General features: G+C 44.7%; 1 protein-coding gene across 1 annotated transcript in view; it reads left to right on the top strand.

Annotated features, from left to right (window-relative positions):
- myo16 (myosin XVI) overlaps window positions 1-12,821 on the top strand; it is a gene marked incomplete at both ends in the record, with an annotated part of 71,716 nt that overhangs the window by 37,577 nt on the left and 21,318 nt on the right. Inside the window, 10 exons of the mRNA XM_079169620.1 lie at window positions 1,133-1,250; window positions 2,003-2,074; window positions 2,453-2,594; window positions 3,256-3,328; window positions 6,199-6,351; window positions 6,936-7,136; window positions 7,594-7,669; window positions 8,756-8,952; window positions 9,782-9,862; window positions 11,355-11,560. Coding sequence (XP_079025746.1) covers window positions 1,133-1,250; window positions 2,003-2,074; window positions 2,453-2,594; window positions 3,256-3,328; window positions 6,199-6,351; window positions 6,936-7,136; window positions 7,594-7,669; window positions 8,756-8,952; window positions 9,782-9,862; window positions 11,355-11,560 — 1,319 coding nt within the window. The remainder of the gene's footprint in view (window positions 1-1,132; window positions 1,251-2,002; window positions 2,075-2,452; window positions 2,595-3,255; window positions 3,329-6,198; window positions 6,352-6,935; window positions 7,137-7,593; window positions 7,670-8,755; window positions 8,953-9,781; window positions 9,863-11,354; window positions 11,561-12,821) is intronic.

The following is a 12,821-nucleotide window of genomic DNA, read 5'->3' as shown; positions in this document are numbered from 1 at the left end:
GACTGAGTGATGTAAAGGACACAACGGTATATCCTCCCACTTCAGGCACAAGACGTATTTGAAATGAGGCGGGTATAGTCTGTTTCTAATGACACATTCGGCCTAGATGTTTTGATCTCTTAGGATTGGGACTCATTTTCTATCTAAAGATCATATGAAGACATTGATTTACGCCCGCTGAGTGCGTGTAGTGTGCTACAGTGTGTGGCACAGCCCGTCCTGTGCACCACCAGCTGTGTTCCCAGCCCATTATCAGATTCTATTCTTAGATTCCCAGTCTGCATCTGTCAGCAGTGAGTGACCACCATGTCACCTTTTAATCCAGCAGCAGTCAATACACGCAGGGATGGCCTTAAGGCCGGGGGGATAGAGCGATAGATAGGCTTATATCAGAGGGCAGTAGTGTCTACTGGATAAGAGAGAGAGTCCAAGGGACAGAAGAAGGAATGAGGGTGGGGGGGGGGGGGTGTAAGAGTGGAAGTGATAGACCACCCATTGGTCTCTGTCTAAGTCTAATCAGGGTAAGACTCCCAGTCCAGACCCCAAAGGTCAATCGTCATTAACGCTCCCTATCGCTCCTTTTCTCTCCCTTGTGCCCTCGCTCCCTTTCTTCTCCCTTTCTAAGCAGGGGGAGTCTGTCTGTGTATAGAGTGTCAGACAGAGACTAATGCTTGTGTTTATCTCCCAGATATCAGCTCCAATATCCTGCCTTGAGACACAGACACACACACACACACACGAGCACACACCCTCAAACTCGAGCATCCCCCCTCTCAGAGATTCAGAGCAGTGGGTAATGGGGTATTCCATTAAGCGTCCTCTACTCAAGGGCAGAGAGGAAGGGAGAGTGGGACGGAGCGAAAGAAGTGTGTGAATGAAGGGAGGAGGAGGAGGAGGGTGGATGCGTCGTTAAAAAGCCTTGGATTTTTTCGTGGCATTTGTAAACTTTAAGATAAATATAGTATATCGCCAGTCCCAAGGTTGAATTTAGGATCATTAAAAATGTCCTCAGCATTGCATGTAGCACATGTTGGAATTAAGCAGTGGAAAAGGGGAAATTCCTGTTTTTGATAGTAGTTCATATTTGTTTCCTCTCTAACTCCCCACTCTTTTCTCTCTCTCTCTCTTCTAGGAGATTGAGTCGGTGTTTATGCTGCTATCTGCTGTGCTCCATATTGGGGACCTACGTTTTACTGCGTTGACGGATGCCGATACAGCCTTCCCTTCTGACCTCCAGCTGCTTGAGAGAGGTCAGTGCCCTCCGTCACATGACCGGGGTCACATTTCCACCCTCTGTGGGGAGGTGGGGTGGGGCAGGAAAGGAGGGGCGCATCACACCCACTCATCGTGTTTACCTCGTCGTCATCGCTCCTCCCTTTCTCTGTCTCTTGGAGTTCTGCTTGGCAGCTTGCCAGCACGAGCTAAAGGCCAGACAGTCACCTGTTTGGGAAGCCGCATTTTCTGGCAAACAGTAACCACGGTGAGGAGAGATCCCTCTTAAACCCGCTATTGGTGTCTCTCTCTCTTTTTTTTTTTTTCTTCTCTCTTTCTATCTCCCTCATTATGCAACCGCTACATTTGCTCCCGTGACCCCCGACCTTAGCGAGATGGTAAACAAATGACATCAGCGCCTGAGCGGGAAAGAGCCAGTCGTTGTCAGGGAGATGTGATGTCATGGCTCGTGAGGTTTCTGGGTTGTTGTCACCTGTTTCTGCTCCGAAATCCACCGATGACTAACTGCTGCCAGCTCTGCTGATCGATTAGGTTGGAGTGATCTGAAGCGGGGCTCAGCTTGTTGCGCTGGCAGCGTGATGTTGTCGTCAGAGTAGGGAAGAAGCACATTCATTTCTGGGAAGTTATCAGAGCTACCTTTCTGACCTGTCCTCATTTCTAATGATTAATGCGGTTGTTTTGATGTTTTTTTCATCCTGTCGTCACGTCACTGTCAGTTATTCTGACGGCTTCTTTCTCTCTCTTCCTCTTCCGGTCTTCCTCTGCACAGTTGCTGGATTGTTGCAGGTGTGCTCCAATGACTTAAGCACCGCCCTCACCTCCGACGTCCAATACTTCAAAGGTATCCACTCACCAGCCTTCGCCGTCACTTGGCCCTCCCTATTCCACATGCATAAGCAGTGACAGTCCGGTCACTATGATTATCATCGGATTCATCTTTTATATTGATCTTTACGGCAAAGACGTGTATAAGACTTGTACTCTAATAACCTCAACACTGTTAAAGTTATAAATACTGTACATCTTTTAAATTTCAACAAGCAGCATGTCTTTAGTCGCAGGACGACTACATTTAAAACTTATTAATCAGTGTCGTCTTGCCGCAGAAAACAAAACATTGGGACATAAAACCATAAATGAACCGTACAGATATTGTTCCATCACTGTGCTATCAACACGATCACCAAGACTTTGTGTTGCCATGTCCCTTTTGTGTCAGGTGACGTGATCACTAGGGGCCACACAGTGGAGATGTCAGAGCAGTACAGAGACCAGCTTGCGAAGGCCATCTATGGACGTCTCTTCAGCTATCTGGTGAACAGTACCAACGACTACCTACAGGGACAAGACGACAGCATTGGGTATAGCTGTGTGTCTGTGTCTGTGTTTATGCTCACAGGTTGCTTTTTTTCCCCCCAGTATTTTACCGGCAAAATACGTTTTTTGAAAGCCCAGGCTGTTGATAACAAACGGCACCAATGTAACGTATCTGTAATCTCACTCGGCCTCTGGAGTGACAACACTGATTATTGTGACAGACACGTAGTTTAGCGTGAAGGTTTGTCATAGTTTACATTGCATAACATGCACAGATAGGCATGCACACTGAAATGAAAAATACTGAACAACAAGGTGGAGGACACACCCAAGGTTTCTGTGAAGGTCTTGCACACAGCAACTTAAGCACACACACACACACACACTCTTAGATCGAGGCCAATGGATCCTTGGTTGTGTTGATGTTGTGAGGTCTTATCACACGCTGTCAGATAACTGGTGCTCCATCTTCTTGAATGTGTTTGTGCTTTGCGTTGTTTGCACACCAACCACACAACATAATTGATTTGTCACCCACACTACTCACTACTGGCACACCCTCTTCAGATGTTATTGCACACACACACACAAACCAGATAATTCCTGTCAGAGTGACACAAGCAAGCAAACAAGTCCTCACGTTGATCCTGGAGTTGAATGGTCATATGTAATACATTTGCTCTCTTATCTGTTCATTCCTTCTAGTGATCCTTCCTTGGAAATTGGGATCTTGGACATCTTTGGGTTTGAAGAAGTTCAGAGGAATGGATTTGAGCAGGTGGGACAATGCCTACTTTTATTAGGTTTCAGTCAACCCCAAAGATACGCATCAATGTTGTGTCCCTCTTCCCCTCAAGCCGACACATTTCTTCTCCTAATCAAGCCAAATGCATTCATGACGTTCCCTGATTAACATCATTGGCTTAGAAGGCCGCCCTGAGCTAAAGAAATATCTTTGAATAGTGTGTAGTTTTGTGGTTTCAAACAGATCTTAATCAAATTATGAAAATATTTGACGGTTATCTATTTTAGACATTTTGGTCTGTAATTGTAATGAATGAGATGAGGACTGTGGCTGACTGGCATGATTTTCAGCTGTCCTTAAATGAACTGAGGGCTGACACAAAGGCTCCTCTGTGTGTAGGTGTGTGTGTGTGTGTGTGTGTGTGTGTGTGTGTGTGTGTGTGTGTGTGTGTGTGTGTGTGAGAGATGTCAGAGTAATGGGCTGCTTCAAATCAGTGTGTGTGTGGATCTTATTTTTACACATACGAGTTAATATATTTTTGGGGTCACGATGCAAATCATTGATTCTTTTTTTAAGAACTAAATCTTGTTCCAATGAAGTTGGTCCCAACTGTTTTTCTTTGTTGCATTGTTCAACGACATTGTTCGCATCATTGAAAAATAATAAAAAAGTACCAGCAACAACCAAAATTACAGAAATGATTTCATAGTAAAGAAATAAAGTATGTAGTAGTAGTAGTAAGTTATGTTTGATGGTCGGCAGTTTGTAAATGGCTGTAAATTCATGTTGTATTAGCGCTCAGTGCACAACAGTGGGAGCCTGAAAATAGCGAAAGAAAAAAAGCTCCTTTTTCTTAGAGACGTTGTTAATCAGGACTGGCTGACTTAGTTTCTTCTTCTCCATAGCATCATACAGAAGCTACTGGTGACTGCACCAAGTAGTATATTTAGAGATGGAGAAGCAATTACATTTTTAACAAACGGGACTCTTAGACAAGCAGACAAGTCTGTATATCACCACACACACACACACACATACAGAGTGTGTAGTGTCTTAGGGTATTCATAAGGTACAAGAGGCCATGTGCTTATTCCTTCTACTCAGAGCTTACGTTCTTTCCCTCAGGAACTCCCAATATCCTCCCAGGATTTATTAAGGCCAGTGTTTGATTGTCTTTGCTTACATGCGCGTGTGTGTGTGTGTGTGTGTGTGTGTGTGTGTGTGTGTGTGTGTGTGTGTGTCACTGAGATGTCAGTGGTCTTAGTCTTCTCTTGGATATTCTCTAATCTAAGTGGAAGTGAGGGATTGCGTGACCGATCGTCTTTGGGTTTCGGAGAGTGCAAGTGCCAGAAGGGAAGAGAGGGGAGGAGGCTAACGAAAACGGGAGAAACAAAGAGACACTACCTCTGGCAGGCGGTGGCATTGCCCACCTCTTTGTCCCAGACATCTTCTCCATTGTTGAAGCTGAGCTGCATTTTTTTTTTTTTAATATCGGCCTGTTCAAATCACACACATTACCCGCCACCCACACCAGAGGAAGCAGAGGAGAAGCAAGGTCTGGACAAACAAACTAGATGATCTCTTACAGTAGATGTGGCACTTCAGTGACAAACAAGCACTCACGCTCTGACATGTTTGTACACACACGCAGACTCGTACACGGGCAGGCTCCACATGCGCAGCATGATCAGGGTCATTAGGGCTTGTTAATTAGAGCTGTGTTTGTCAGGGGGTGTGTTGTACCTGCTCAGCACTTTGCTAATGAGCTAACTCAATCAACCACCTGCTGGGACTAAGCCTTTAATATACTAGACCAGCTTGAAGACAAAGAATAGACAAACACTGAAGAAAGAAAACAGGACCACGGCCCCCACGGGCACAACACACCTCTAGATCAGCACTTCTCAATCAGCGTGCCGTGAGACAAAATGTGGGTCATGTTGTGATTGTTCTGATTGAGACGCATGACTGCGCCCAAAGAGAGAAACTAAAGCCTGTTTATTTATTCTTGCACTTTTTTCCCCCCCAAACATTCTACTGTTTCTGTGAAATCTCGTAAAAATACATTACCCCAAAGCGAAGGGCTGCAAGGCTTTACTTGAGCACTGGATAAAACACGATTATTTTCACTTTCACTTTATTTGCGAGCCCGTCATCATTACCTCACCTACACGATGAATGTTCTTATCACATGGCGGCGTCGGTCTGGCATCTGTTGTCGTGTCAGGTGGCGTTAGACTACAAAGAAAAGATGCATCAGATCTCGAGTTGAAAGCAGGGACAGGGACTCACTGAGGCACAAGAATGACAAGTTCATTCCTAGACTACAACGCTGTACGACTTTTTTTTTTTTGTGTTCCACTTAGTGACACATTTGGGTTCAGGAGAAGTTTAAACAGGCCTGCCGCTGCAGACCGCTGTCCTGTGTTGTTCCACTTCATATTCTGTGTTCCTTCTCTTTACATCAAATGTGACAAGTCACACTTGAGCCCCCCCCCCCCCCCCCAAGTGCTCCACACGCACACCCCAGATAAAACCTCATTTGATTGACTCCTGTGCTGTGATTGGTTGACTGCTGGGTTAGGAAGAGTTCATGTGTCCCAGCAGGAACACTTTGTCCATATTATCATGGAATGGACTAAAGGCCCTACATAGGGACATCTATTACTATGCACGTGGTGTCCCCTTTAAACCGCTCTGGGGTCTGATGTGCTTATATGAGTAGTCAGTTCATTTATGCCCCCATTGACTTCCCTTTTGGTGCCACAGCAGGTTGTGTTCCAGATTGTGTTTGTGCATTCATCTGCTTTAAAACTAGAGCGTACAGCTTTGTGTCTGAAGAGGGATTTCAGACCATGTGCACTGTTTACAGGTTGATGTGTGTGTTTCTGTGTGCATTCCAGCTGTGCGTGAACATGACCAACGAGCGGCTGAGGCAGTACGTCTCCGAGGTGCTATTCCAGCAGGAGCAGTCTGAGTGTCTGCAGGAGGGCATCGCCATGGAGACCCCTCGCTCCCCCGGCAACCAGCCAGCCGTTCTGGACTTCTTTCTTCAGGTACTGTACGCGGCCGGTTCAGACCGGTCTGGTCCGGTCTGGTGTCTCATGATGTAATTCAACATTGCAAGCCCGCCCAGAGCTTTGACGAAAGCTTTTAAATCATGTGGATCAAATTCACACTTTCCTCACTTTTTTCTTTTTTTTCTGTTTTTCAAAGTTGGAAACGGTTTCAGCTCATTAATAGCTTTTTAATTCTTCTTTTTTTATTTATTTAAGTTTAATTTAAAGGTATACATACAACACAAATGTGACCTACATGAAGACTGGTTGTGTAAAAAATAAAACTCAAACTGGATTATTACTGGTAGGACTGGTGGTTAAGATGTTTACAATGTAATTGCAACTCGCCCTTTGTTCAACTTTTATTGCATGTTAACCTTTCACCCCATGTTTCCTGTCTGTCTACAATCTCTATCACTAATTGCCCCCCAAAAAGTTATTTGAAATCAGAGGGATAGCTACACCCTGTAGGGGTCAATAAAAGTGTCATAATGAAAGTAATTTATCACTCTTATTATCAATGGTTCTTTGTAAACATGACTGACATAAATAACTTGAGCTTCTGTTTGTTCATCCTCCAGAAGCCTCAGGGATTGCTGTGCGTGTTAGATGAGGAGAGCCAGAGCCTGCGGCCGGCAGAGCAGACCCTGTACAAGAGGCTGTCAACCCAGCTGGACTCCAATCCCACTCACGGCCTTTCTCTCACAACCAAGGATGGCAACGGAAACCCTCCGCCCAAAGACCAGGGCCCAGCATTCACTGTCAGCCACTATGCCGGACAGGTCTGTCATAACAATAATTCAGTTTTTGTACAGTTCTCAACAAACCAGCAGTCGCTATGCAGGAGAAATGACCAAGTTGAGCCGCTGTGCTCCACTGCTGAAATCTAAAATCTTAGCACAAACGTAAGAACTATTATCATCTTGAAAAAAAACAACTAATATGTAACTTAGTCACTGACTGTTGTGTCTAAACTCTATGTAACAATTACGTTTCCTTACAGATAAGAAATGAGTTGTGCATGTTTAAGTAAACTTTATTTTTTAAAGAATTGCCTCGTGACGAAATTAAGCGAGATTAGATTTATAGGCTGCACCTGAAAAAATGGAACGGTAGTTTATAGCACTATGCAATGGGACATCGTAATGGAGAGGACGAGGTGGTAATTGTCCATAGTCAACATTTAGAAGAAAAACAATGCACTGTGTAAGTGAATGTATGATTTTGTTTTTCCACCAGATTTCATATGATCTCACAGGATCACTCACAAGAAACAGGGACTCTCTTCCTCAGAACCTCCTGTTTACGATGAAGTGTAAGTGCCCAATAAATGACACGCGTATGACCACGTTGTGGCGTCAGAGCAAACTTGATCACAAAGATGCACTCTTGTCTAAACTAACAGCACACAGAACCACTCTTTGTCTAAGTGTGGCTGTTTTTGTGTGCGTGTGTTTCATCCCATATGTGGCAGACAGCACCGTCTGTGTGTGTGTGTGTATATTGTCTATAGAAGGTGCCAGATGTGGGGTGTTGTGGTTAGCAGGACACAGGCAGTCGTTGTGTGACTGCCCAGGCTAGCCTCGCATCCAGCAGCCTAATTGCTATAATTTCCATGATGAGGCTAATCTTCTAAAGGCTAGCCCTTCACTCACACTTGGCTGTTGTCCCTCCATCTGACCGAGACGATGCATCGCTGCCATTCAGCCGCACACATTAACATACGTACTACGTGGTTTCCTCTAACGGATGTCATCGCCTCCCCGCTTAAAGTTTAAGCCTTAAGCTAATAAGGAGAGGAGAGGGGTCTATGCAAGTCTATATTCAGGTGGTGGCAATGATTGCTTTAAATGAAAAGACAATTACCCTTGGAGCTGTGTGTAGTTAAATGAGTCCAGGACTCGCGTTTGTTTTTCTTTGCTCGGTACGCCTACCTACCGTCATCCTTTCCTCTTTCACTCTCTCACTCTCTCGTTCTCTCTCTCTCTCTCTCTCTCAGCCTTTCAGACGAGAGCCACACGCCCACGTTCACACACATGTTGTTTGGCTCACTGAATGAGCTCATTGTTGTTGTGGACCGCTCCACGTGTTGGTCCGCCCCCTCTTGTTGCCTGACTGATTGTTTACATGAAGCCTAACTTTAAACCTCCTCCCCACACTCTTGATTCTTCTCTCCTTCCTTGTTTGCATCATCCCCACTCCTCCCTCCTTTCTTCCCTCCTTCCCATCTTTCTATAAATCTTTCTGTCTTTCCTTCATTCATTCCGTCTTTTCCTTCTTTTCTTTTTCTCCATTCCACCTTTCCTTACTCCCCTCCACCCCCTTATTTCCACCAATGCTGTTGCTTCTTTTCATCGTTTTTTTTTTTTTTCCCTCTCTGTATGTGATTTGTGCCCGGCAGCCAGTGAGAGTGTCTTACTGCAGCAGCTCTTCCAGTCCAAGCTGACTCAGACTGGTTCTCTGGTGCCAGCAGCCCATGGCCGTGCCGGGCTGAGGGGGCCTAAAGCTGCCCTGTTGCTCCACAGGAGGCCATCAGCCTCCCCTGTCACTGCCAACATTGTCCCCCAACAGTCCCGGAGGTGCTATGACCTTACCAAGGTACAGTACACTTTTCACAGAGTGGCCGAGCATTAAATGATGTTGAAGGCCTTGATTAATACTAGCTTTTGAAACTAGTAAATGGAATAAAGGAATTTATGAGCTAAATGAATACGATCAGTCACAAGGTCTTTGTTCCCACGGGGCTACTGACTGCTGTGCCAATCAATGGACACACAGCAGTGGTCATTTTGAAAGAAACAAACAATCTAATCTAAGCTACTTCCAAACATAGTACCTCTGGAAATTGGATTTGTTTCAGATAGAAACTGCACACACATTCATGTGATCACACACTTCTGATCTTTTGTGTTTAGATCTTATGTTTAGAAAGTCTATTGTTCTGGTACACATGTGTAACTGGAAAGGCTTGCTGGTTGTGTAACTTCTTGGGGTCCTGCCTGCTGTTCTCTGTGGCTCATAGCCATCAGAGAACAGGCTTACATTAGACCCCTTTCAACTCCCTGATCTGTCCCAGCAGCCTTAAACGGTAACATTAGGCCATATTGCAGTACCACACTGAGTTTAGAGACAATTAATAAAACAATGTGCCGAGTTGGACTAAAAAGCATATGTAAGCATATCGTTAAAGTGGTTAAATGTGGCTGGTTAGTGTGCTTTGCAGACATTCCGCACAGAATCGAGAGAATTCGATTTTAAACAGATGTTTCAGTTTAATTTTTCTGATCTCTAGTCAAAGCCACACGGCCTAATTTGATGTTCATATGTGATAATTATGTCGTAATGATTCTTTATTCCTCAGTAGCTTCTTGAAATAAGATCCAGATATCTTGAATGTTTTTCTCTCATTATCTCTGTCTATGGCCAGATCTTGAAGAAGAAAGGCTCGAGCTCCTTCCTCCAAAGGCTAGAGCGCTGTGGGCCCATCACAGTGGCTGTCCAGCTGAGGGTAAGAACCACTCGACACACATTTGCACTTTTGGACAGGATCAGGCCTAATTCTAGGTCTCTGAGTAATAAACCATGATGTTTGGCGCTTTTTTCCATAATAGCCATTAATGAGCATGTTGACTAATTGGTTAGCACTTGTGAAGTTTGAATGTTCTCTGCATGGGTTTTCTCCCACACTAATTTCCTCCCACAGTGAAAATGCGTGCAGGTCAGGATTGGACTCTTAAATTGTTCATAGGTGTGAATGTGTTTTGTCAGTCTGAATAGCCCTGTAATAGCCTAGCATCCAGCTGACAGTGCCTGTTGCCCAATGCATGGATTTTGGAGTTCATTGAAGTCTCTCCGTCCTTCTGCAAAATAGTAAAGTAACATGAACAAAAAATTAATCTTGACAAAGCAAGTGTTTGTCATTATCTTAACAAGCATTTGTTGCAGTACATATACAACCCTCAACTGTCTGAGAAAAGTCAATATACAAATTGAATTAACTGTTTTGATGCCACTCAGCCAAAACCAGCATGTTCATTTTTGTCTTTATTTGACTGAATACTTTTTCCTTACATCGAGTTCCTACAAGCATCCAGTTCACATCTCAAAGGAATACAAAGATTTGTTAATGAAACTTGAGGTTTTGTGTGAATTGAGTGCCGATCTCAAGAAATCGCTGCGGGGTACTGTGATTTCATAACTAGATAAAGCAACAACAATATTCAGTCAGAGGAAAGTAGCTCAGTGTCTGCTGGTGACGCAAAAGGGGCTGAAATGTGGCTCAGAGAAGCAGTACCTTTTCGGCTTGAATGAAGCCAGTGTGTTGCACAATCAGAGTTGTGGGCTGGTGGTGGACGAGTCCCTCAGGGAAGGAGAGAGTGGGCTGAAGAATGATGCTGTACCAGGCCAAGCATGAAGCCCTCCACATGAATGAATGAACAATGAACAACTACCACTGTGTGCCCATTTGTGTGTATGCACGCGCGTGTTCGGAGGGAGGACAGCAATGTAAATGCTGGTTGTGACTTTCAGACACGAGGGAGGGGCGAGGTGTTGATTGATCATTGTACCTGAGAGTATGCAGAGCATAGACTGACGTCAGTTTGCAGCAGAAATACAGATGTTTGCGTGGATGTGTGTGGGTAAATGTGTGTGTGTGTGTGTGTCTCTGTGACCTTGGATGCAGCATCTGTGAATTCAGGACTTGAAGAAAAAAAACCCTCTCACACACTCACACACCCTCTTCGAAAGAGCTCTTTGTGTGTCTGCTTCCTCCGGAGGCAAAACACCCGCCAAAAAAAAAAAAATCAGACCGCTTTATCTCAAACACTACGTGATCTCACTCCAGTTAGTGCGTCTTGGCAAATCAAGCTACAGCATCAAAAGCAAGAAGCCCCAGAGCCCTTCCTTTGTTGTTAATCAAAGCACTACATATTGCTCATTCTGTTATGATTGTAAAATGACTAATTCAACTGTATCTCCTCTCTTTTTCCCTCTCTCAGAGCTCGCTGTCAGAAGTCATCAGTAAGCTGCAGGCTTGCACTCCTCACTTTGTGGAGTGTGTCCGCCCCAACGCCAGTGGTCAGCCAGACAGTTTTGACAGCTTCCATGTGTCCACCCAGCTGCAGTACATCGGGGTTCTCGAGATGGTGCGCATGATCCGTTATGGGTACCCTGTCCGCCTGTCCTTCCCAGGCTTCCTCAGCAGGTCAGTGTCGGAGCATGTTGCCTAATTAAGAGTGCAGTGACCGTATTTCTCTGTTTACCGATTCATTCCCTTCACAGCCTCCTCTTCTCGTTCAGCTTCATCTATAAGGGATAGGTCTTAAAGATGACGGATTCCTCTGCTGCCTCTCACTGATCTCAGTGGTGCGGATACATTACCCTCCCGGCAGGTCACCGTGATCTCTGGCAGTTTATATGTAACTGGCCGAGCAGGTCAAAGCAAGCCAAAAGCTTGGCAGCGTATATCCTCCTCTACATCTGCAAATAAGTGCAAGGGCGTATACTGGACAGGATCATGCGCTCACATGCAGATGGTCACATTAGCATTTACAAGTCACAGCAACCCTTGCTGTTAGAAGGACGACATGACCTTGAATGGCTTTTTTAGAGTCTGTGGCAGCTGATGACTGCCACTATCACATTTCCCATGTCAGCCCGACACACACACATTAACCAGCCAGTTGTGTGTAAGGTCTCCGTGCCCCTACACTTGAATGTCCATGATTATTTCTCCCCACCACCTCTTTTCATAACTCTTTCACCATGTGCCCAGCTTTCCTGCAAAGTGGTAGATCCCCCTTCCCCACTTAAACTGCTCCGCGAATCCGTCTCACTAGCCTTTTTTTTTTTTTCCCCTAATAGAATCTGTTGCTTTTCATTGTCATCTAGCTCTGTGAAGTCTGGGATTAACAAATCAACTTCCACTCTAGTACAGACTGTCTCCCAGCCTGTCTCTCACTCTTTTTGATTATAAAGGGATCAAAATGAACATTCCTGCCAGATAATAGGAGAGGACAAAGCCGGTCACATGACCCCCCCCCCCCCCCCCCCCCCCCCAAAAAAAAGTTTCCACTACACTGCTGTTTATGTCATCACATCATTCCACACACACACACATACACCTTGAAATGCACAATATGTAGTTGTGTGTCCCACACGTCCTAAAAGATGATTGATGAATCAAGATCACTGTCCTTAAATATATCATAGGCACTGAGAAAACAAAGGCTGTAGCTCACACTTAAGGGTTTCTGGTCACATTCCTCGTCTTGAATTCATTTTGCATAATAAAAGAAAGATCAGGCACTGTAGAGTATTGTGCAAAATCTGAATAAGAAACAAATGTATTGCCATGGAGGTTTACACATACACAGGAATTTGTCTTGGTATTTTGGTGCAGAACAGTCAAAATAAAACATAGTAAGAGAAAAGTAAAGATCAAAATATAGAATAGAAATTTACAA

This window comes from Pholis gunnellus, assembly GCF_910591455.1.
Source record: "Pholis gunnellus genome assembly, chromosome: 12".
NCBI lineage: Eukaryota > Metazoa > Chordata > Actinopteri > Perciformes > Pholidae > Pholis > Pholis gunnellus.
This window is presented reverse-complemented; position numbering and strand designations above follow the sequence as displayed.